The sequence below is a fragment of the Pelodiscus sinensis genome, chromosome 6 (genome assembly GCF_049634645.1).
Source record: "Pelodiscus sinensis isolate JC-2024 chromosome 6, ASM4963464v1, whole genome shotgun sequence".
Classification (NCBI taxonomy): domain Eukaryota; kingdom Metazoa; phylum Chordata; order Testudines; family Trionychidae; genus Pelodiscus; species Pelodiscus sinensis.
The window spans coordinates 129,394,414-129,419,150 of record NC_134716.1 but is presented as its reverse complement, the minus strand read 5'-3'; the positions used below and the strand labels follow the sequence as shown (position 1 = coordinate 129,419,150).

Here is a 24,737-nt window from a genome sequence, read left to right as displayed (position 1 = left end):
CAGATGGTAGATTCTAAAGGACTGGCCCAGCGTGACTTGTGGGTAAGATCCAGAGGGTACATTGACCGGGGACCTGGGGCTGGTTCTTGGGACCGGGAGGATCCACTTGGGGGAGGTGAGGTTGGGTTCTAGACCCCTCACCTGTGTGCAGGCCGGGGCTGATTGAGGCACAGGGAGAGGGGAGTGCCCGAGGGGTTTTGCTCGTGAGGCTCCAGGCTGGCAGCTGGAGCGCTGGGTGTGGCTGGTGCGTGGCCTATTGGGAAGGTCTCCAGTCTGGGGCTGTGCGGAGCCCTGAGTCTGAGCAATCCGCCCGGAGCGGACGCCCTCAGCGGTGCAGAGCGGCCACAGGCAGGCTCCTGCAGGGCAGTGGCCGGCACTGGTGGTACCAGCTGGCTCCCGGCCCAGGCGCTGCTGTCGGAGCCGAGGGCTGTTCTCCGGAAGGGGGCTGGGCTGGCCGTGCCAGGCGGGGCAGGGCTGGTCTCAGGAAGTTGTGGCTCCATCGGCACCGCGGGCAGGGAACAGGCCGGGGCCTGGCTGGGCGACCTTTGCATGGAGAGTGCACGGCGCAGCGTGGCGCGGGGCCAGAGGCCGTTTCCACGCACTGACCATGCACGCGGCTGGCTCCTACCATGGCACCGCGCTGCCACCCCTCCCCTGAGCCATGTCCCCCCCACCACGCCGCGCTGCCTCCCCTCTCCTGGCCGCCTCCCCCCACTCTACCGCGCTGCCTCCCCTCTCCGGGCCACCTCCCCCCCACTCTACCGCGCTGCCTCCCCTCTCCGGGCCACCTCCCCCCACTCTACCGCGCTGCCTCCCCTCTCCGGGCCGCCTCTCCCCACTCTACCGCGCTGCCTCCCCTCTCCGGGCCGCCTCTCCCCACTCTACCGCGCTGCCTCCCCTCTCCGGGCCGCCTCCCCCCACTCTACCGCGCTGCCTCCCCTCTCCGGGCCGCCTCCCCCCACTCTACCGCGCTGCCTCCCCTCTCCGGGCCGCCTCTCCCCACTCTACCGCGCTGCCTCCCCTCTCCGGGCCGCCTCCCCCCACTCTACCGCGCTGCCTCCCCTCTCCGGGCCGCCTCTCCCCACTCTACCGCGCTGCCTCCCCTCTCCTGGCCGCCTCCCCCCACTCTACCGCGCTGCCTCCCCTCTCCGGGCCGCCTCTCCCCACTCTACCGCGCTGCCTCCCCTCTCCGGGCCGCCTCTCCCCACTCTACCGCGCTGCCTCCCCTCTCCGGGCCGCCTCCCCCCACTCTACCGCGCTGCCTCCCCTCTCCGGGCCGCCTCTCCCCACTCTACCGCGCTGCCTCCCCTCTCCGGGCCGCCTCTCCCCACTCTACCGCGCTGCCTCCCCTCTCCGGCCGCCTCTCCCCACTCTACCGCGCTGCCTCCCCTCTCCTGGCCGCCTCCCCCCACTCTACCGCGCTGCCTCCCCTCTCCGGGCCACCTCCCCCCACTCTACCGTGCTGCCTCCCCTCTCCGGGCCACCTCCCCCCCACTCTACCGCGCTGCCTTCCCTCTCCGGGCCACCTCCCCCCACTCTACCCGCGCTGCCTGCCCCCTCTGAGCTGCCTCCCACTCCTGATCCACCTCCTCCCACTCTACCGCGCCCCCACCCCGCACTGGGCCGCGCCCCCTCCCGGGCGGCAGGACCTACCTTTCTTCTGCTGCAGGTCGACGGAGATGGACTCGGTGCTGCCGTCGGGCGACAGGCAGAACTCGGCCGGAGGCTTCTCCGCCAGCGAGAAGTACTCGGGGAAGAGGTCGGCGTAGCCCAGCTGCAGCTGCCGCACCGGCTGGCCTGCGGGGCCCGAGGGCAGGGAGCGCAGTCAGACGGCCGCCCGCGCGCTAGGGCAACTCCGGAGAGCGCCGGCGCCTGGCTCTGGGCTCCGGCCCCCAGTCCGGGACGGCCCCAGGTGGCCTGCTCCCCTGAACCCGCCACGCCCTCCCCTCACGCACACGCTGGCGTGGCCAGGGCCGCAGCAGCCACTGGCCACGGGCGGGGGGGCAGGCGCGAGGGCCACCCTGCTGGGAGGGGGTCCGACAGCACCGCCCAGAGCCCGCATGCCGGACCAGGGGCACACGCCCCGCTGGCCCCCTCCAGTCTCCCGGGGAAGCGCTGCACTTCCCCCCGCCCGTCCCCGGCGGGGGCGCCACGCAGGCCAGGGCGTCTATCCGTGGCCGGGGCCAGCCCCCAGGGAAGCAGCGTCCCGGCCCCGAGGGCGCCGGGCGGGGAGCAATGCTGCTTTGGCCGGATGGTCCCAGGGGCCGTGGGGCCGGGGGCGCGTGACCCACGTCCCCCCCCGCGAGGGAGAGGCGCACCATTGAGCCGGCCGGCGCTGAGGGAACCCGGGAACTCGAGGCTGGGGTTCCTGCGGGCCGGCCGGGGCTCCTGCTGCCAGTCCAGGGCCAGGGGGTTCCTCCGCCTGTACTCCCGCCACTTCAGCGCTTGCGGGGAGAGGTGGTTGGCTGGCAGGCCCGGGCCAGAGGGGGAGAGAGACAGAGACAGCGGGTTAGTACCGGCCCGGCGGCTCCGAGGGGTTAGTGGGGGGGCACGGCCAGGCCAGGCCAGCACGGGGAACTCTCCCGGCGGGAGGAGCAGGCACGCGGCTGCAGCCAGCAGGTTAGGGAGCAGCCCAGCTCTGTCTCCGAGGCGCCAGAGCAGAAGAGGGATGGGGGGGGGTTGCTCAGGGCCGGGCTATAGCAACGCTGCACGTGGCCACGCTCGCACGGCACATGCCAGCTCTCACACGGCCCGGGACAGCCCTTGCACGGCACATGCCAGCCCTCATACGACACATGCCAGCCCTCGCACGGCCCGGGACAGCCCTCGCACGGCACATGCCAGCTCTCACACGGCCCGGGACAGCCCTCGCACGGCCCATGCCAGCCCTCATACGACACATGCCAGCTCTCGCACGGCCCGGGACAGCCCTCGCACGGCCCATGCCAGCCCTCCCACGACACATGCCAGCCCTCATACGACACATGCCAGCCCTCGCACGGCCCGGGACAGCCCTCGCACGGCACATGCCAGCCCTCGCACGGCCCGGGACAGCCCTCGCACGGCACATGCCAGCCCTCCCACGACACATGCCAGCCCTCATACGACACATGCCAGCTCTCGCACGGCCCGGGACAGCCCTTGCACGGCACATGCCAGCTCTCGCACGGCCCGGGGACAGCCCTTGCACGGCACATGCCAGCTCTCGCACGGCCCGGGACAGCCTTGCATGGCACATACCAGCTCTCGCACGGCCCGGGACAACCCTCGCACGGCACATGCCAGCTCTCGCACGGCCCGGGACAGCCCTCGCACGGCACATGCCAGCCCTTGCACGGCCCGGGACAGCCCTCGCACGGCCCGGGACAGCCCTCGCACGGCACATGCCAGCTCTCGCACGGCCCGGGACAGCCCTCCCACGGCACATGCCAGCCCTCCCACGGCCCGGGACAGCCCTCGCACGGCACATGCCAGCCCTCCCACGACACATGCCAGCCCTCCCACGGCCCGGGACAGCCCTCGCATGGCGCAGGTCCCGAGACGGACACGCCGGCTGGGGCTGACCCACACTACCAGCAGCAGGGACGTACCATTGAGGGGCCGTGCGCCCGCACTGTTCAGCACCCCCGAGCTGCCGGCCCTCGCAGCTGCCTCTCCACTGGGGCTCCGCCAGGTCAGCCCCTCGGCTCACGCCGGCCCCGCCGAGGGCCAGGGGCGGGAGGCAGTCGCCTTGCAGCCGGTACTCGGAGACCTGGGCGCTCTGCTCCAACGGCGCCTCCTTCGTGGGGACGGGGCGGGGGCTCTCCGGGCGGGGCGGGGAGGCCCTGGCGGGGAGCAGGTTGGCCGACAGCGGGCAGGACCGGCTGCGGGGCGGGAGGCTGTCGCCGGCTCTCTCGGGCGTGGGCGAGCCGGAGTCCAGGCTCTGGAAGAAGGGGGCGGAGCTGCGCACCGGCGAGTAGCTGCCGAGGGGCGACGGGCGGGTGCCGTCCGGGCCCGGCTTCTTGCCGTCACCGTCGGCGAGGGAGGCGGCGCCGTCCACCGAGCGCTGGGCCAGGAGCGCGCCGGGCTGCCCGGCCGGGGCGGCGGCGGCGGCGGGGGCGGGCTGGCGGGCGGCGGCGGCGCTGTAGAGCTGCGAGAGGCTGGCCGCCAGGTGGCCGTGCAGGGCCCGGGCCTTGGGGGGCCGGCTGAAGTGGTGCTGGAACACGAAGGGCTGGATGGGCAGCGAGGTGGGACGCTGCTCCTTGCTGTAGCGCACCACGGCCTGGCTGTCCGCACTGCCGCCTGCGGGGACACGGCACCAGTGAGGGGGCGGGGACACGGCACCAGTGAGGGGGCGGGGAGCCGGGCACCAGTGAGGGGGCGGGGGACACGGCACCAGTGAGGGGGCGGGGACACGGCACCAGTGAGGGGGCGGGGACAGGGGCACCAGTGAGGGGCGGGGACAGGGGCACCAGTGAGGGGGTGGGGACAGGGGCACCAGCGAGGGGCGGGGACAGGGGCACCAGCGAGGGGCGGGGACAGGGGCACCAGCGAGGGGGCGGGGCGCCGGGCACCAGTGAGGGGGCGGGGCGCCGGGCACCAGTGAGGGGCGGGGACAGGGGCACCAGCGAGGGGGCGGGCAGCCGGGCACCAGTGAGGGGCGGGGACAGGGGCACCAGCAAGGGGCGGGGACAGGGGCACCAGCGAGGGGCGGGGACAGGGGCACCAGTGAGGGGCGGGGACAGGGGCACCAGCGAGGGGCGGGGACAGGGGCACCAGTGAGGGGCGGGGACAGGGGCACCAGTGAGGGGCGGGGACAGGGGCACCAGCAAGGGGCGGGGACAGGGGCACCAGCGAGGGGCGGGGACAGGGGCACCAGCGAGGGGGCGGGCAGCCGGGCACCAGTGAGGGGCGGGGACAGGGGCACCAGTGAGGGGCGGGGACAGGGGCACCAGTGAGGGGGCGGGCAGCCGGGCACCAGCGAGGGGGCGGGCAGCCGGGCACCAGTGAGGGGGCGGGCAGCCGGGGCGTGGGGTGGCCATGGGCTGGTGGCAAGGCAGCATCTGGGGCTAGGCCACACGGGGCAGTGTCCTCCCCGGGCTGTGGGGAGACGAGACGGGGCCCTTCCCAGCCCTGCCCTGAGCAACCCACTTGCCCCTCGCCTGAATCCTCCCCGCCCCCGCCCACACCAGCCCAGGCCCAGAACAGCCTCCCGCCACGCCCCGGCCCCCTCACCGGTGGGACCCCACCTCCTCTAACGGCCAACCCCCGCCCTGCCCCGCCCGTCTCCTCTGCCACCAACGGTGCCCTCAGGACCGGACCTGCTGCCCAGCATGTCTCCTTGGGGGCCACCGGCAGGGGAGCTTGAGGGGGGGACTGGCAGGGGCAGGGGAGCTCAAGGGGCAACCGACAGGGGCAGGGCAGCTCGGGGGCACTGGCAGGTGCAGGGGAACTCAAGGGGCAAAAGGCAGGGGCAGGGGAACTCGAGGGGCGACCGGCAGGGGCAGGGGAACTCGAGGGGCGACCGGCGGGGGCAGGGGAGCTCGAGGGGCGACCGGCGGGGGCAGGGAACTCGAGGGGCGACCGGCAGGGGCAGGGGAGCTCGAGGGGCGACCGGTGGGGGCAGGGGAACTCGAGGGGCGACCGGCGGGGGCAAGGGAGCTCGAGGGGCGACCGGCGGGGGCAGGGGAACTCGAGGGGGGACCGGCGGGGGCAGGGGAGCTCGAGGGGGGACCGGCGGGGGCGGGGGAACTCGAGGGACGACCGGCGGGGGCAGGGGAGCTCGAGGGGCGACCGGCGGGGGCAGGGGAGCTCGAGGGGGGACCGGCGGGGGCGGGGGAACTCGAGGGGCGACCGGCGGGGGCAGGGGAGCTCGAGGGGCGACCGGCGGGGGCAGGGGAACTCGAGGGGCGACCGGCGGGGGCAGGGGAACTCGAGGGGCGACCGGCGGGGGCAGGGGCAGGGTAGCTCAGGGCCCCGAGTGACTCACTGTGCTCAGACGCACACGCGGCCTCTGGTGTCGCGGAGCCGTAGCTGCGGCCTGGCGGCCCTGGGGCGTTACGGGGTTGCACGAGGAGCGTGACCCCCCACGGAACGTGGCTTGGGAATATGCACATGCAGACTGGGAAGGCCTCAGGTGACCTCCCCTGGCAGTTCCAACCTGCCGGCTCCGGGCACGGACCCTCCGCGGGCGTGAGGCCGGAGAGCCCAGGTGCGCCTAGCCAGCTCCACGACCCGCGAGCAGCCTGCCGGCCCGTCAGCCACTGGGACAAGGGGTTTCCCACGGGGAGGGGGAGCGGGACGAGATTCCCACCCGGGGAGAGGCTATTAAAGCAGTGGGAACCAGCAGCTCGCCGTCCCGGGGTTAGGCCGCTGGGGCGACGGGCAGGGGCCGGGGGCAATGACGCCCGGAAGCAGCCGGAGCCAGGAACAGCCATGTCAGCGGCAGCGAGCAACTGGCAGGTTGCCCCAGCCCTGGGGGGCGTTACAGACCCTCCCCCGTGGGCGGGCAGCCCTAAATCTGCCCCCTACCCCCCAGCCAACCCCGGAGGCTGCTCACCGTCCGCTCTGGCTCTCACGTCTCGTTGGCCGTGCCCACTGGCAGGGCTGGCACCAGCCTCCATCAGCAGAGCGAGGGGGCCCTGCTCGGCCGCCCCATGCCCGCCGGCGCCCGAGTCTCTGCCGGAGCAGGCGCCGGGGCCCTCCTGCAGCCGGTGCTCCACGCGGTAGCTCTGGCAGCTGCGGTTCAGGCAGTGGCCAAAGGGCATGGGCGGCAGGCTGTGGGGGCGCCGCGCGGGGTCCTCCAGCAGCCCGGGGCAGTCCTGCTGGAACTCGGGGATGGGCGAGAACTCCAGGGACGAGTCGCCGCTGGCTCGGAGCGGGGGGGAGGCGCCAGTCTTCCTCCGGCCCTTGGCCAGCTCGGCAAAGGAGGTCACCCGCCGGGGGGGCGAGCCGGGGATGGCCAGGGCCGGGCTCTCACTCAGCTTGACCGGGCAGCTCAGCATGCGCTCCAGCGCGCCCAGCCCGGCCGCAGGCGTCCGGCCCAGGTTGCGGTCGTAGCTCCGGGAGCGGGGCCGCCCGGCGCCGAGGGTGGGCGGGGACACGTTGACGTACACTTGCCCCTCGATGGCGGCTTTGGCGGCTGTGCCCTGGGACTCGGCCAGGAAGCATTCGCCGTGGCTCTCCTCCGGCTTCACCTCGGGCCGCCGGAACAGGTAGTACTCGGCGGGCTGCACCGGGCTGCCCCTGCCGTGCTCCTCCGAGCAGCTGGTGATGGAGGAGCCCGCCGGGCTGGGGGACGACTGGGAGGACAAGTCGCAGGTGACCAGTTTGTAGTAGTTCTGGGTGGCCACCACGAGCCGGGCCTGGCTCTGGAAGCAGGCGGTGAGGTCGGCGCTCTCCGCGGGGCAGGGCTCCGAGTGCAGGTGGTAGGAGTTGCAGTTGGCGTCCAAGCCGGCCGACGCCGGGCCGTGGCAGCCGCACGCCGTGGCCGGGCGGGGCGGCTCCGTGGGCGACGGCTGCAGGTCCAGGTAAAAGGCCCCCGTGTCCGCGTGGCTGCAGAAGGAGGAGTCGCAGGAGTTCAGGTTGGAGCGGGAGTGGCCGTGCATCTTGTTGTAGAGGGCGCTGAAGTTCACCAGGACCCCGTCCGAGCTGTTGCAGGACGAGTCGCTGACGTCGCCCATGGGGTGGTCCCCGCCCTCCGACTGGCTGGAGGTGCTGGAGAAGCGGCAGGGCCTCTGCTCCGTGCTGGAGCAGCTGCAGGTCCGGCTGTGCGGGGCGGCCGGGTGCCTGCCCGACTCGTCGGAGCTATTGTTCCAGTCCGCCTCGCCGCCCTCGAAGGAGAAGCTGCCGTGCGGACAGCCGCACTCGTCCAGCTCCATGCCCTCCGAGGCCAGCGGGCAGGGCCCCCCGTCGCTCCTCCGGGCATCGGCGCTCGGGAGCCGGTCCTCCTGCCCGTCCACCACGCCCGAGCGGCTGGCCACGCTCCAGGGCGGCCCGGCGTGGTGCAGGTGGAAGGGCGGCAGGTCGTGCAGCTGGAAGGCGGGGTTGCCGGTCACCATGGAGCCGTGCAGGCGGAAGGAGCGCAGGTCATGGCCCTCGCTCTCGCTCGGGAGGAAGGGGTTGTGCCGCCCGGTGACCCCAAGGGCGGCCGAGTCCCTCGCTTGGCTCCCCGCGTCTTCGGCGGCCTCTGCCAGGCTGCTGTAGAGCAGGGAGTCGGCCTGCGCGAGGCCCCGCTCCGGCAGGGAGGTGGCACGCGGGGCGCCCAGCTCCGGCTGGCAGAAGGGGTTGGCTCTCTTGCCCCCGCCGCAGCACTGCCGGTCGGGGACCTGGCAGTGCACCAGGGGAATGTGATGGACGATCAGCGTCTCTCCCGCCAGCTTGGGGGGGCTATCCATCCTGGAGCGCGCGCGGCGGAACCGCAGCCGAGCCGGCGCTGCCCATGGACGGCTGGGGGGCTGCCGCGGGGCTCAGGCCTGCAGGGAGACAAAAGAAAGGAGCCATGGGCGAGGCCGGTCCAGGCGCCCGCACCCAGCCCCGCGCCGAGTCGGCAGCAGTGACCCCGGGCGCAGGGCAAAGCTCCCCGGCTGCACTCCTAGCGCCCCTCCCCACGGGCCAGCCTCCAGTTCCCAGGTACCTAACACACCTGAGCCGGGTACCGGGAAGCCCTGGGGCCAACGGAGCCCTGCCCGGTGCCCACGTCAGCACCTGCCCCACAGAGCAACTCTCCTTCCGTCACTTTCTGGGAGCCTCTCCCCCGGCCTCTGGGCACTGGGACAGCCCCACCCCACCCCACCCAACGCTGCCAGGGACTCCCGGAGGAGGCAGCCGGCTGGCCAGGCCACCCGTGGCTGGAGAGGGGAGGGGCAGCCAGCCCTGTGTCCCGCTATTGGGCTGTCACGGCGCTGCGCCCACCGGGGGGGGGGGGAATGTTTGCCCCAAAGTCTGTGCAGGCCGGGCCAGGGGAGGGCCTGGGGAAAGCTGAGGCCGTGCCGGTACAAGCCAGGGCCATGGGTTTCGGGAAGCAGCGGGACCAGGAACGGAGCTGGGCCAGCCTGCCAGGGAGCTACGGAAGCGCCGTGGCTGGCGGCTGTGAGCAGCAGTGGATCGGCCCGGCGGGCAGCACGCTCCCGGGATGACCCCGGAAGGGAGCAGACAAATCGGACACGTGGGGCGGCCCCGGCAACGTTCCCTTTGGCCGGCCTCGGAGCCGACTCACAATTTCACTGCTTCCCGACCGTGGCTCGACCCACGCGCGCTCCCGCTGCAGCCCCGCAAAGACCCCTCCGGCGTGAGTCCGAGGCCAAGCTCAGCTCCTGGGAGCCAGGCGAGATGGTCTCGGGGCCACCTGACACGCACGGACACTCCACTGGGCCAACGGCGCCTTTTCCGGGGCCAGGGCTGGGAACGGGCAGCTCCTTTCGGAGCGCTCCTAGGCCGAGCTCCGGGCTAACGAAGCCGGGGTGCAGGTCAGCTGTTGCCTCTGCCCCCCTCCTGCCCCATTCCCCTCACCCGTGCCCAGTCAACCTGCAAACCTGACCAGGGCACGCCCCTGGCTGGGTTGTGTGAATGCCACACTGAACTCACAGCCGCAACCAGAGCCCACCCAGAATCTCACTTTACGAACACGGAGCGGCCAGGCTGGGTCAGAGCAAAGGCCCATCCGGCCCAGGGTCCTGTCTGCCCACAGCGGCCAATGCCAGGTGCCCCAGAGGGAGGGAACAGAACCAAGAGTCATCCCTCATTCCCAGTGTCTGACACACAGAGGCTAAAGACACCATCCCTGCCCAGCCTGGCTAAGAGCCATTGATGGACCTGACCTCCATGAATTTATCTAGTACTTTTTGGAACCTTGTTATAGACTTAGACTTGACAACGTCCTCTGGCGAGGAGTTCCACAGGTTAACTGTGCGCTGCATGAAGAAAAACGCCCTTTGGTTTGTTTTAAACCTGCTGCTCATTGCATTGGATGGTGCAGCGCTGGGCCAGCCCCAGAAGGAAATCACTTTCGAACACAGGGACAGAAGATCTGTCCCCAGTGCCCTCTGCAGAGGCGGCCGTGGCGACGGTTCCCTGGCACCCTACTGCCCGTAAGCGTTCAGACAGGCGGCTCCCGGAGGGGCCACAGCAGCTGTTTAAAATCAGCCAGTCACACCCCGGCGCTGCGGGAGGCAGGCAGCATCCCCCATGCGATGAAACTGTTCGGCGGTTTGTACAGAGCAGAGCCCGGGCGCTGTACAGCCACACGACGAGATTTCTTCCCCGGCAGCCCCGGGCCGAGAGCTGCCACCTCCTTCACCCCACGCCTGCCGGGCAGGAGCTCGGCCCGTGGAGGTGTGCCGTGGCTCCTGCGTGGCGGGCACACTCGGCCAGGAGTCCTGGCAGCAGGTCACACTTGCCCAGGCCAAAACCTGCCCTGCCCCCTGTGACTGACCGGGCCGTGTCTGGGCACAGCTGAGGGCGTCCGCTCAGGGCGAATTGCTCGAATCCGGGGCTCCTTACAGCCCCCGACTGGTGACCTCTCCACGCAGGCCACAAACCAGTCTCACAGAGCGCTTCAGCTGCCTGCCTGAAGCCTCCCGAGCAAAACCCCTCCGGCACCCCAGCAATATCCGTGCCCCAGATGGCCCCGGGCCTATACACAGGTGGGGGGTCCTAGCACCCAATCCCACTGTGACGGCGCGTTGGGGGTTCCCCGTCTCCTGCACCCCGAGATGGCACAAACAGACTGCACCAGCCAGTGGAATAGAGGAAGTTTATTGCCTCTCCAGGATACAGCATAGCACAGATGTAGTCTGGTTACAGAACTGGGCTAGGATGCCTCAGGCCCCCTTGAGTTGGGGGGAGACTGGGCCCCTAAACTCCAGCTCCTCTCCCTAGGCTGTCTCCTCCATGCTCTCCCACAGTAACAACTAAATTCCCTTGCAGCCCTGCCCCCCAGTCCAGGGCAGCATTCACCTTCCTTTGTTCCTCTCCATGGGGGGTGTCTGGCCACTGGTTCAACCAGTTTGGCCTTATCTCTGCCTAGCGAGATTTTCCCTGCTGGGTCTTGCTCCAGACAGCAGGGGTCACCACATCCCAGCAAGTACCCCCACTACGTCACAGTTCTCCCCCCTCCGAGAGCGAACTGAGCAGGGTCACTCCGCTCGTGACCTGGGGAAGTTCGGGCCCCTCGCTACGGGACAGCGCGTCGGCGATGATGTTGGCGCTCCCCTTGACGTGGATCACTTCCATGTCGTAGTCCTGCAGGAGCAGGCTCCACCGCAGCAGCTTGGCGTTCGTCCCTTTCATCTGGTGCAGCCAGGTCAGGGGGCAGTGGTCGGTGAACACCGTGAAACGCCGGCCAAACAGGTACGGCTGCAGCTTTTGCAGGGCCCACACCATGGCCAGGCATTCCCTCTCTACGGTCGCGTAGCTCCGCTCCCGGGGCAGCAGCTTCCTGCTCAGGTACACGATGGGGTGACGTTCCCCTTTCTCGTCCGCCTGCATCAGCACCGCCCCCAGCCCGGTGTCCGAGGCGTCCGTAAACACGATAAAGGGCTTGTCGAAGTCTGGGTTTACCAGCACTGGGGCCTTGGCCAGGGCTTCCTTCAGGGCACAGAGAGCCCTCTGGCACTGCTCCGTCCAGACCACCCTGTCGGGCCTCCCCTTCCTGCACAGCTCTGTGATCGGGGCAGCGATGGAGCTGAAGTTGGGCACAAACCTCCGGTAGTACCCCGCCATCCCAATGAAAGCCTGGACCTGCTTCTTGGTCTGGGGCACAGGCCAGTCTCTGATGGCCTCCACTTTGGCCGGCTCTGGTTTCAAGCAGCCGCTCCCCACCTTATGGCCCAGGTAGGACACTTCGGCCATTCCAACCTTGCACTTCCCAGCCTTTACGGTCAGTCCAGCCTCCCTCAGCCGATCCAGTACCTGGCTGACCTGGGCCACGTGGTCCTCCCAGGACTGGCTGAAGACGCAGATGTCATCGATGTACGCTAGGGCACAGTTCTCCATTCCCCTCAGCAGCTGGTCCACCAGGCGCTGGAAGGTGGCCGGCGCCCCTTTGAGGCCAAAGGGTAGGACCAGGAACTCATAGAGCCCCAGCGGCGTGATGAAAGCCGATTTCAGTCTGGCCTCCTGGTCTAGCGGCACCTGCCAGTAGCCCTTGGTGAGGTCCAGGGTGGTGAGATAGCGAGCTCCCCCCAGCTTGTCCAGGAGCTCGTCGGGCCTTGGCATCGGGTAGGCGTCGGACACCGTGATGGCGTTGAGCTTCCGGTAGTCCACGCAGAACCGGATCGACCCGTCCTTCTTGGGAACCAGCACCACGGGAGAGGCCCAGGGGCTGGAGGATGGCTGGATCACCCCCAGGGCCAACATGTCCTGGACCTCTCTCTCCAGGTCCTGGGCTGTTTTCCCTGTGACTCTGAATGGGGAGCAGCGCACCGGGGGGTGAGTGCCCGTCTGCACCCGGTGGACAGCCAGGTTGGTAAGACCCGGCTTGTTGGAGAACAGCTGCTGGTGGGAGCGCAGCACCTCCCGGATCTCGGCCTGCTGGGCCGGGGTGAGCTGGTCCGAGAGGGAAATTGACTCCAGCGAAGAGTCCTCTCCGGTCCCAGGGAACAGGCCCACCAGGGGATCCTCCCCCTGCTCCTCCCAGGGCTTACACACGGCCAGCACCAAGTTCTCCCTGTCCCAGTACGGCTTCATCATGTTAACATGATATACCCGCTGGCCGCGCGTCCGGCCCGTCAGCTCCACCACGTAGTTCACCTCGTTCAGCTGCTTAACCACCTTGAAGGGGCCGTCCCAGGCGGCTTGCAGCTTGTTCTTCCGCACGGGGATCAGGACCATCACCTGGTCCCCGGTAGCGTAGGCACGGGCCCGTGCATTGCGGTCGTACCAGACCTTCTGCTTCCTCTGGGCCCTGCTCAGGTTCTCTCTGGCCAGGCCCATGAGCTCGGCAAGTCTTTCCCGGAATGTCAGGACGTATTCCACGACCGGCTCACCCTCCGGGGAGACCTTCCCCTCCCACTCGTCTTTCAATAAGTCCAGGGGGCCCCTCACTCGCCTCCCATATAACAGCTCGAACGGCGAGAACCCCGTGGACTCCTGGGGCACCTCCCTGTATGCAAACAGCAGGTGGGGTAGGTACTTGTCCCAGTCCTGCGGGTGTTTGTGCATAAAGGTCCGTAGCATCTGCTTCAGAGTCCCATTGAACCTCTCCACCAACCCGTTGGTCTGGGGGTGATACGCCGAGGCCCAGGTGTGTTGCACCCCACTCTTCTCCCACAAGCACCGGAGCAGGGCCGACATGAAGTTGGATCCCTGGTCCGTGAGAACCTCCTGGGGAAACCCCACCCTGCTGAAAATGGTCAGCAGTGCGTCTGCCACCGTGTCTGCCTCGATGGAGGGCAGGGCCACGGCCTCGGGGTAGCGGGTGGCGAAGTCCACCACCACCAGGATGTATTTCTTCCCTGTCCGGGTCGCTCTGTTGAAGGGCCCCACAATATCCATCGCCACCTTCTGGAAAGGCTCCTCTATGATGGGCAGGGGTCTCAATGCAGCTTTCCTCCTGTCTTGGGCCTTCCCCACTCGTTGGCAGGAGTCGCAGGACCGGCAGTACCGCTGGACAGCTGCAAACATCCCCGGCCAATAGAAGTTTTGGAGCAGCCTCAGCCGCGTGCGCCGGATCCCCTGGTGTCCCGAGAACGGGATGTCATGGGCCAGGTGTAGCAGCTTGCGGCGATACCTTTGGGGAACCACCAGCTGCCGCTGGAGCCCCCACTTGCCTACCGCCCCGGGGGAAAGCCATTCCCGGTACAGAAATCCCCTCTCCCACCGGAACTTCTCCTGGCAATCTCCTCCTAGGGGTTGAGCGGCACCCAGGTCAGCCCGGTCCCTCAGGGCCTGCAGGGAGGGATCCGCTCGCACCTCCGCCTGGAATTCAGCGGCTGGGGCTGGGACAGGGCCGTGGTTCCCCCCACTGCCTAGGTCCAACTCTAGGTCTGCTGGGACGGGGCCCTGGGCCCCCTGTTGGGGAACCTCCTCGAGTTCCGGGCCGCAAGCCCCTCGCTTGCTCTGGCTACGGGTGGTGACCAGCGTCCTGTGGGGTCCGTCTGGCCACTCCTCTAGGTCACTCCCCATTAGCACGTCGGTGGGCAAGTGCGGGTGCACCCCCACTTCCTTGGGGCCCTCCTTGGCCTCCCATTTCAGATGCACCCTGGCTACAGGTACCTCAAAGGGGGTGCCGCCTATGCCCCTCAGTGTCAGCTGAGTGTCGGGTAGCATACGGTCTGGGGCCACTATGTCGGGCCGGGCCAGCGTCACCTCCGCCCCCGTGTCCCAGAAACCCGTCACCTTCCTGCCATCCACCTCCAGGGGTACGAGGCAGTCCCTCCGTAGGGGCCGCCCCGCCCCCACCCGGTGCACGGATAAATCTGTCTCCCGAGGGTCAGACCTCCCAGGGGAGGTGCACTGAGCATCCTTCCCCTCTCTCTGAGCTGAGGTTTGCCGGCCAGCCCCTGCCACTGGGGCAGCCTGCCCTTCCTCCCGCCCCAGCCAGTTAACCCTGGAACGTCCCAGGTCATGGGACCTGTTCTTGCGCCTGGTGCATTGAGCCCTCTTGTGGCCCCGTTGCCCACAGCGATGGCAAGTTAGGTTCTGTGGGCCCATTCGGGTCGGCTCTGCCCGGGCCCTGGCTGGTTTTCTGGGGTATCGACGACTGGTCCTGGTCCCTGGGGCTCGCCTCGGAGGTGTCTCTCTCCGTTGCTCCGCCGAGAACCGGTCTCTGCGCGATTCTCTTTCTCTCCGGGACTCCCGTTCACCCCCGGACCGGCTCTCCGTGAACTCATCCGCCAGTCTCCCGGCCTCCTGGGGGTTCTCTGGTCTCCGGTCCTTGAGCCACAGCCTCAGTTTGGGTGGGCACACTTCATAGAACTGCTCCATCATGACCAGCTTGAGCAGCTTCTCTGCGGTCTGGGCTCCGACTCCCGAGACCCACTTGCGGCAGTATTGCGCCAGGCGGGAGGCCAGGTCCACATAGGTCTCCCGTGGCCCTTTCTGTACCCCCCGGAACTTCTTCCTGTACATCTCGGGGGTCAGCCCGAACTTGTGCAGCAGGGCCTCCTTGACTCGGTTGTAATCCCCTGGCTGTAGGTCCTCCAGCTGACTGAGCACTCCGGCCGCCTCCTGGTTCAGTGCGGGGACGAGCTCCTGCAGCCAGTCAGCTGGGGGGACCTGTTGCAGCCCACAGGCCCTCTCAAAGGAGCTGAGGAACCCGTCTATGTCGCCCACGTCCTTCAATTGGGCCACTGTGAGCCTCTCCAAGCGCCTGGCATCCCCGGGACTCTGGGGCCCATCCACTCTTGGCGCAGCCGGGGCCCCGCAGGTTCTCCGCTCTGCCATGGCCAGCTCATGCTGTCGCTGCCTCTGTCGGTCCTGGCGCTCCTTCTCTCTGTCCTGTACTTCCAATTCCTTCATCCGCAGCTGGATCTCCAGCCGCCGCAGCTCCGCTGGGCTGGCCCCTGCCCTAGATGGGCTACGGCTTGCAGGCCTCCCGGGAGACGCTGTCTCATCTCTCCGGTGGGTCCCAGCGCTCCTCCCCCTCTCTGAGCCTGACACACTCTCAGGGGGGGGTCTGGCTGCTTCCCCTGGGGACAAGATCCTGGCTGCACAGCCCCACCAGCTCTGCCTTCAAGAGTCGGGCGTAGGCCATCTGCCCGCTGGGCCCCTCGGTGCAGACTCACCAGTCTAGTGCTGCAGCGCCCCACGATTCCCAGGAACCGCTTCGCTCTGTCTCCAGCACGCCTGGCTCCAGGGCTCTTGCTTCTACAGCGCCTTGTCGCTCACCGCTGGGAGCTCCATCCACGGGGTGCAGTGTATCCCACTTCTGACACCAGTGTGACGGCGCGTTGGGGGTTCCCCGTCTCCTGCACCCCGAGATGGCACAAACAGACTGCACCAGCCAGTGGAATAGAGGAAGTTTATTGCCTCTCCAGGATACAGCATAGCACAGATGTAGTCTGGTTACAGAACTGGGCTAGGATGCCTCAGGCCCCCTTGAGTTGGGGGGAGACTGGGCCCCTAAACTCCAGCTCCTCTCCCTAGGCTGTCTCCTCCATGCTCTCCCACAGTAACAACTAAATTCCCTTGCAGCCCTGCCCCCCAGTCCAGGGCAGCATTCACCTTCCTTTGTTCCTCTCCATGGGGGGTGTCTGGCCACTGGTTCAACCAGTTTGGCCTTATCTCTGCCTAGCGAGATTTTCCCTGCTGGGTCTTGCTCCAGACAGCAGGGGTCACCACATCCCAGCAAGTACCCCCACTACGTCACACCCACCTACCCCGAACAAGTTCTGTCCGGTTCCAAGAAACCAGCCACAGATCCCTGGTCAATTTACCCTCTGGACCTTACCCACAAATCACGCTGGGCCAATCCTTTAGAATCTATATCTAAAGGTTTATTATTACAAGAAAGAAAAGCATGAGAGTAAGGTTATTAAAGTACAGTACGTTACATGCACCGAATCTCCCAGTCCTCGATGCAGGCTCTAGCAGAGATGTCACAGCTGCTGGTTTAAAAGTCCTTATTGCACATCCTACGATCAGGATGGGTTCATAGGTCTTCCGGGCTCTTCAATCCCTGCACTGCTGCCTCTGGGATGAAGTGCTGAGCTGAGAACAAAATGGCATCGACCACATGGCCCCTTTATACTCCTTCCTGGCCTCTTCTTGTATGCAGCAAGTCACCTGGTCAGAGGCCAATCTCTATGTTCCCTGCTGGCTGCCCTCAGGTGACAAATCCCATTCTTTGGGTGTGTCCATAGCCTATTGAGAACCATTGTTCCACAGGGCTTTGCTACTCAGCCTGTCCATAGCCATGCTTAACCACATTCACAGAAATATTCAGCTTCCACACAGATTACAGATTCCTACCTACACACACAGACATTATACACTCACATAAATAGCGTACATAAGATCAACAAACAATAAGCTCCCATTCAATACCCCACATGGCTCCCTTTATACCAATTTCTGGGGCCAACACCCCCACCTAGGGGTGCAGCAGCGATCTGGCTGCTTCCCTCCAATTCGGTAATGTGACACCCTCGAGATCAGCAGGTCCGGGGGCTCCGCAGCCGGGAGGGGGGGATTCCAGAGGTACGGATCTGGGCCCACGACTGCAGCATCCCAGCATCTCCCCTCTCACCGCGCAGGGGCAGGGCTGTCCTGTCATGGCACGGACGGGAGCTGCTGCCCCAGGTATTCAGATCCGAGCATCCAGTGGCATCCGTGGATGTCAGGGCCCATCCACAGCTCTGAGGGCCGGGGCCGGAGACACTAAGGGTGGGATTTGGGGTTGGAGGACACCCGGTGCCTAGAGCATCTCAGGCAGAGACGGCGCTGGAGCCTGGCACACAGAAAACCAGCACGTGCAGCAGGCAGTGGGCAATGCCGAACACTGGGGGGGGGGGGAGGGTGAAGCTAGGCCCCACCCCTCACATAGATAGGCCCCGCCCCCTCACCACAACCTGCCGCCTGCTCTCAGGGGCTCACGCAGGTGAGGGCTCTAACCACTGGCACACACAGCCCTGCAGCGCACAGCTGTGGGGACCAGCGCTCAGACGCAGCAGGACTCGCTGGGCCAGCGGGAGCGCGAGTGGCGGCTCCAACGCCCCCGTCGCTCCCCCAAGGACCCCGCGGCACGGAGCCCGTATCCCAGAGCCCAGTGGCTGGGCAGCGTCGGGGGCAGCCGGGCGGAGCCACGTCTAAGGCCCCTGTTTCCTAGATACCCACAAGCGATGGGGGGGGCAATGCCAAAGCAGGGAAGGGGGGGGACAAACCACACCCCGAGGGGGCACCGGCCGCTCACCCAGCCCAGCCTTCCTGGAGACGCAGTGCCAGGGACCCAGGCGGCCCACAGGCGCTCCGGGGAGTCCTCAGCCGTCACCCCTCACGCAGCGCCCCGGGGCCACTCGCCCACAGCAGCGCCCGCCCTCGGGCCTGGGAGCCAGGGGAATACCACGCCCGCCTGGGAACGGAGCAGGACTTTGGAGAGGCTGGCGCCCCGGACGCAGGAGAAATCCCCCCCCCCCCCCCGTGGCGGTCCCGACGGGAATGCGGCTGGGACGCGGGATGCCCGCCTGCAGGCCGGGCGGCGCTGCCGCACCCAGGCGTAACACGCAGCTCTGCGCCGGGCCTGGCGGCTGTGCCGGGGGCGCTGGCAGGAGCTCGGCCAGGGAGCCAGGCAGCGCGGTGGCTGCGTCTATCTGGGAAGGCTGATGCAACTCGGCAGGCAGCTCACTGGAGCGAGCGGAGCTCCCGCCCAATGTCACTGCCGTCCCAGCGGCCTCCTGCGCCCGAGCCCTGCCCGGCCGCGTTAACCCTTCGTGGGGCTGGCAGCCGGCTGCATGCCCGGGGCAGACACTCGCCGTCCAGCCGGATTCTGCCGCAAGCCCTGCAGCCCGGCCCGCCAGGAGAGGCCCGCGGAAAGCGAGCGCGCTCGGCCCCGCCACGCCCGAGGGGCTGACTGCCGCCCTGCCGGAGCCCTTCGCCCTTCGCCCTTCGCCCTCGGCCCCGCGGCCGGCGGCAGCTGCTGGGGAGCGACCCTGCCTCCTGGGCAGCAGCGAAAGCGTTTTGCCCCCGGGCGGCGAGGCCGAGGCACGTCGGGGCGCAGCCAGGCCGGGCGGGTGGGCCGCCCCCAAGCGCAGCGCCAGGGCTGCGGAGGCGCCCCCTGAGACGGCGCGGGCGGCCAAGGGCCATTCCCGGCCCCAGGCACTGGCCGCGCTGCGGGGGAGAGGGGGGAACCGGGGCCGAGGCCGGGCGGAGCGCGGCGTTGGCTGAGCGGCTCCTTCCCGGAGACGACGCTGCCTCAGACGCCCCGGCCAAAGGCCCTTTACAAGAGGGAGCCCGGGGGTGGCGGACAAGTGGGGCAGGAGGAAGGGGCTTTCTGGGTGTGCCGTGGGGGGGGCTGTCTGCTCTGTAACCCGGGTCCCCCTGCACTGTGTGACTCCCACTGACTCACCCACACAGGGATTAACCAGACACCTCGGCCCAGCCTCCCTGGGAGAGAGACAAAGGGGGGAAGGCGGAGACCAGCACCCGGCTGGGGGGCAGGGGCTGTCTGGGAAGCATAGAAAGAGTGGGCTAAGCTGGGGGGTAGGGGCGATGGACCCCTAACCCTAGAGGCCTGAGGCATCCTGGCCCTGTTCCCGGTAGCCACATCATGTCTGTGCTGGGCTGTGTTCTGGAAAAAATCAATAAACCCCTCTCTAGTTTACTGGCTGGGGAGACTGTTCTGGCTGCTCCGGGGGTGCAGGGCCGGGGGAACCCCAAGGCGCTGTCACACCCTGCCGGCTGCAGAGCCGCTCTGAGACTTGCTCCCCGGGTGGGCACTTTTAGACTACGCCCACGTCGCCCCTTCTCCTTCCAATGCCAACCGCCCCCTCGCCAGGCCGGCCTGCCAGGCGGGTCCTCGCCCTCGCGGCTCTTCTCTGCGCCCTCAGCCCATCACCAGCACCCTGCTCGACCGGGCCCAGAGCCAGTGCCGCGGACAGAGGGGAGATCCCTCCCACCCGCTGCTCGGGACACCCTGGACCCTGCCTTCCTGCGCGGATTCACATTTGCCCGGATTAGAAACCAGATGGTTTGCTCAGGTCGTTCCCAACAGGCCCCGACTGCTCTGTCTGGGACCTGCCCCCTCCTTCCTTCTCCCTCTCCCAAGTTCGGGGTCACCTGCAGACCGGATCCATGCCGAGTTCACATTTTCTTCCCAGTCATTGAGAAACATGGGAGTGAGGGGCTAACACCCAGCGCACAGTGACACGGGGAGACCCAACCCTTCGCCAGCTGGAAATCCACTTCCTGGGTGCCCCACTGCACGAGCGGAACATCCCGCCCAGCCGAACGGAGACGCGCGAGTCGTTCCATCAGGATTACCCACTGCAGCCATCACACTCGCCTTCTCTTCACGTAGCCTGGTCACATCCGTGCTCCGCAGAACCAGCCCGGCTGACGTTAATTACAGCGCAGAGCAGTTCTTCATCCCTCGCGCCCTGTGCCGTCACCCCCTTAGCGCTGAGGCCAAACGGCTGTCACTCGCGCCAGCCCCTTTCCCTTGGCAAAGTCTGGCATAAAATTAGCTTCCTGCAGACCTCCGGATCTTCCCCAGCGTTCCGAGCCGGAGGGAAATCAGCCGGGCTGGTCCCGGGTGCCTCGGGCAGCTCTTCTCCAACTCTTGGATTTAACCGTAGGAGCTGCTGTGGGACACCCTCCCAGAACAAGCAATGGGGAGGAATCGTATCACCATGCTATGGCGCAGCTACGGTGTTTGACTGCAGAAAAATACCGTATAGGCCCCACAGAACAGCCAGCCCCACAGATGGGGGGGGGCGCCACAGAGTGGCCGGCCCCACGGCGAGGGGGACACCGGAGAGCAGCCGGCCCCACGGCGAGGGGGACACCGGAGAGCGGCCGGCCCCACGGCGAGGGGGACACCGGAGAGCGGCCGGCCCCACGGCGAGGGGGACACCGGAGAGCGGCCGGCCCCACGGCGAGGGGGACACCGGAGAGCGGCCGGCCCCACGGCGAGGGGGACAGACCTAGACCTGCCTGGGGCAGGGCAGCACGTCTGGCCCAGCTCCCCCCATTTCTGGCTGCTCAGAACCTGCCCTTTGTGGGAACTGGTCAAACGCGCTTCTAGCCCGGGGGGGCTGCTCCTCCACGTGCCCGGACCCCGGCGTCCCTGGGGAGCTTCCCTCCGCCCAGCACATCCTGCCGCAGGCCGCCAGGCACCCAGCCGGGTTGCTCCCCAGCTCCTGTGGCCAGTGAGGGGCTGACCCCCACAGGCTGCCAGAGCCGACTGCCGTGTGCAGCGCGGGCGCCTCATCTCACAAAAGGTTCAGAAACGGGCAACAAAACGGACGCGGGGTTTGGAACGGGTCCCACGTGCAGAGATTAAAGAGACGGGGACCTGACAGCCTAGAAAAGAGGCGACTGAGGGGGACAGGACAGAGGTCTGTAAAATCAGGACCGGGGTGGAGAAACTGGATAAGGAAACGTTATTTACTTGTTCCCACAATGTAAGAACTAGGGGTCACCCAATGAATAGGCAGCAGGTTTAAAACAAACCAAAGGACATTCTTCATCATGCAGCTCCTAGTCAACCTGTGGAACTCCTCGCCAGAGGATGCGTGAAGGCCAGGACTTTAACAGGGTTCAATAAAGAGCTAGCTAGATTCCTGGAGGTTAGGTCCATCGATGGCTATTAGCCAGGCTGGGTAGGAAGGTGTCCCTGGCCTCTGTGTGTCAGGGGCTGGGAACGGGCGACAGGGGAGGGGTCACTGGATGGTTCCCTGTTCTGTTCCCTCCCTCTGGGGCACCTGGCCCTGGCCGCAGCCGGCGGGTCTTTGCTCTGACCGGTCTGGCTGCCCTGCTCGTCTGATGACTGGCCCCAGGGGGGTCCAGGCCAGAACGTCTGAGCGGGGGGCAGCGTCTGGCCGGGCTGTGTTGGGAATTCCCCACTGCAGGTGAATGAGCTTCAGAGGGCCGAGTGCCGGGTGCCACTGCGAGGCTCCACCCCGGGCGCAGTGACGGGGGCATGCAGGGCGCTGCCTTTGCTCTGGAGAAAGCTGCGTGCATACAAAGCGGGGACTGGGGAGAACCACCCCTCTGCCCCACCCCCTCCCTGCCATTGGCCCCACCCCCCAACCGGTTTGCTCTGACTCTTGCCCAAGCCCAGCCGGCGGGTGGGGGGGGGGGGGGGGCAGCAGAAGAGTCTGGTCTTTCTTGGAGAGATGCAAAGACAAATCACAGCCACTGCCCAGCTGATCAGCTTCTTCCCTTCCCCCCCCCCCCCTGCACTGGTCATGGCTGCCGGTCCAGCTCCAGCCCTGCCCTCCCCCGGTCCCCTTCTCTCTGGCTCCAGCGAGGCCGTGCAGCGGGGACGGGGCGTGCTCCGCCAGGGGCCCCTCCGGATGCTCCGTTCTGCAGGGTCATCGCTCGGTGCTGCACCCTGCAAGCAATGCGCAAAGCGGGCCCGGCCGGCACATCGGGGCCACTCCGGGGCCACCTGCCTCCGTCTCGCCAGCATCCCCCACGCACACCCGCTGCCAACTGCCCCGCTTCCTCCCCGCCAGCGCTCGGCCCCTCGGTGCACGCGCAGGCTGACAGGCCCTGCCGCGCGCGTCTCCTCTGGCCCGATGCAGGTGCCTAGTGTTTGCTCCGGCTCCCTCCCCCCGGCGCATACCCTGCCGCAGGGTTCCTCTGGCGGCGGGCGGCCTCAGGCGGGTGGCAGCATGGACCCGCGCAGGGTCTGGGGAGCCGGCTCGCCCTCCGGGAGGCTACATGCCCGGATGCCAGGGGCAGGGATGGGTCGAAAGCTGAGAGAACTAATTCTCTCTCCGCCGTACTTGGCTGGAATCCCCGCCCCCCCCCCCCCCCCCACTGCCCTGAACAGATGCTCAGGATTGGTCCCCCCACACACACACACCAGTGTAAAGCCTGGACCACATGGGGGGTGAGACACAGAGACAGAGCGGCTGAAGCAAAACGACCCTTCCAGAAACGTGCTGCACAACAGGCTGGGCTGAGGCCGCTGCAGCTGCAACCCAACCGCGCTCCCGGCAGAGCGCCCCGCCAGCCCGATGGACGGAGCCAGGCCTGAATTCTGCCCCCTGCCCGCCACACGCCTCCAGCCCCAGTCAGGCACAGACCCCCCCCCCCCGCCCCCCGGGGAACAGCAGGCCCTGCCAGCCTGCCTGCGGGTCAGTCCGAGGCCGCGAAAGGCTGGGCCTGTCCTCCCTTCCGAGCCCTGGTCCCTGCGGCGCCTACGGCTTTATCTACCCCCCGCTGGCAATTCCTGGGGCCGGGGGCTGGCGGGCTCTGCCAAGGGGAGCCCTGCGCAACGCCCTGCTCCCGCGGTGCGGGCACAGCCAACACCAGGGTCTGGGGCGAAAGCCACGGGGGGCTGTGGCCCCCGTAGCCTCATGCCGTTGTAACCCCACGGGCACAGCCTTCCGCCCGCCCCCCCTACGGGCACAGCCTTCCACCCGCCCCCCCCACGGGCACAGCCTTCCGCCCGCCCCCCCCACAGGCACAGCCTTCTGCCTGGCCAGTCCCCCCCATGGGCACAGCCTTCCCCCCGCCCTCCCCACGGGCACAGCCTTCTGCCTGGCCAGTCCCCCCCATGGGCACAGCCTTCGCCCCGCCCCCCCCACGGGCACAGCCTTCTGCCTGGCCAGTCCCCCCCATGGGCACAGCCTTCGCCCCGCCCCCCCCCACGGGCACAGCCTTCCACCCGCCCCCCCCCACGGGCACAGCCTCACAGCCTTCTGCCTCACCCCCCCCCCATGGGCACGGCCTTCCACCACACCCTGCCATGGGCACAGCCTTTTACAGCATCTACCCCCCTCCCGGCACAACCATACGCTGCACCCCCCCCCCATGGGAACGACAGTCCACTAGCCCCTTCCAGTGGGGGGCACAACCTTCTCCTCCACCCCCTCCTACGGGCACAACCTGCCACCGCCCCCCCCCCCATGGGCACAGCCTGCCACCGCCCCCCCCATGGGCACAACCTGCCACCGCCCCCCCCATGGGCACAGCCTCCGCCCTGCCCTATCCTACAGCGGCTCCCTCCTCCCCGCCCTCCTGGCTGAGCATCCCTCCACCCCCTTTCGGCGCCGCCTTGTTTGTCTCCAGCGCCGGTCGCGCCGGGGGCCGTGGCTGGGCGGGGGAAGGGGGCCGGGCAGTGCCCCAGGAGATGGCCCGGGCCCTGCAGAGCCGCGGACGGAGCCGCCCCTTTGCCCCGGCCGGGCTCCGCGGGGCCCGCGTCCGACCGACGCTCCCGGGCAGCACAAAGGACCCAGGGCGCAGAGCTGGGTGGATCCCCCGGGCCCGCGCTGCGCCCCGCTCCGGGCTCCCGTGCCAGCTGCGCCCCCCCCCCCCCCGTGTCCTTTGTCTGCGGGCGGCCCGTGAAAGGCGCCTGGCAGCGGCTCCCCCGCCGCGCTCCGCTCCGCTCCACAACGCGCCGCGCCGCCATGGCGCACAACGGGGCGCGGGGCGCACAAGGGGGAGCGGGCCGGGCACCTGCCGGGCAGCTCGGGCCCGGCCTCCCCTCGCCCCCCGCGCACCCGGCGAGCCAGGCCCCGCGCCCCGCATCGCCCTCGCTCACCTGCCCCCGGAGCCGTCTCCTGCCCCGGGCTGCGCTCGCTCCCGCGCACTGGGGGGGGGGGCAGGCGAGTCACATTTTGCACAGCTGCATCCCTGGCACTGCGGCGGGGCTGCGCAATCCGGCTCCAATCTGCCTGCTGCTGCGGTGACGTCTGGCTGCGAAGGGCCAGGCCTGCCCACGGCTCAGCCACTCCGGCTCCGGGCCCCGCGGGGCTGCGCGCAGGCGGGGCGAGGGGGGGACGCGCTGGAAGAGGGAGGCGGGCGCTGGGAGAAGCTGCCAGCCACCTGCAACCCCCCGCTCCCGCCGCAGCCTCCGCAGTGAAACCGCTGCAGCTCCGGCCCCCTGCCCCGAGCACCGGCCGGGCGGGGCGGGGGTTGCAGCCCGCAGGCAGAGCCGCAGCCGGGGGGGAGGCGCAGGCAGTGACCAGGGCCGCCGAGGGGAGGGGGGGTGGCTCTCCCCAGAGCCTGACACCCCAGGCCTCGCGCACACCGGCCAAGCGCCCCCCAGCGCGGGCAGGGCTGGCATTGCCCCGCCCAGGGCATCCGCTCAGCCCCGGTGCCAAGCACATGGCAGCTCTGCCGCCTGCGCCCTGCGGGCTTGTAGGCCC

At 68.7% G+C, this 24,737-nt stretch overlaps 1 protein-coding gene across 1 annotated transcript in view; it reads right to left on the bottom strand.

The window, feature by feature from the left end:
* RUSC2 (RUN and SH3 domain containing 2) overlaps positions 1-24,283 on the bottom strand; it is a 39,592-nt gene extending 15,309 nt beyond the window's left edge. The window contains 6 exon segments of the mRNA XM_075932844.1: positions 1,654-1,797; positions 2,319-2,465; positions 3,591-3,639; positions 3,641-4,281; positions 6,539-8,453; positions 24,131-24,283. Coding sequence (XP_075788959.1) covers positions 1,654-1,797; positions 2,319-2,465; positions 3,591-3,639; positions 3,641-4,281; positions 6,539-8,375 — 2,818 coding nt within the window. The 5' untranslated portion in view covers positions 8,376-8,453; positions 24,131-24,283.
* Positions 24,284-24,737: the final 454 nt, after the last annotated feature.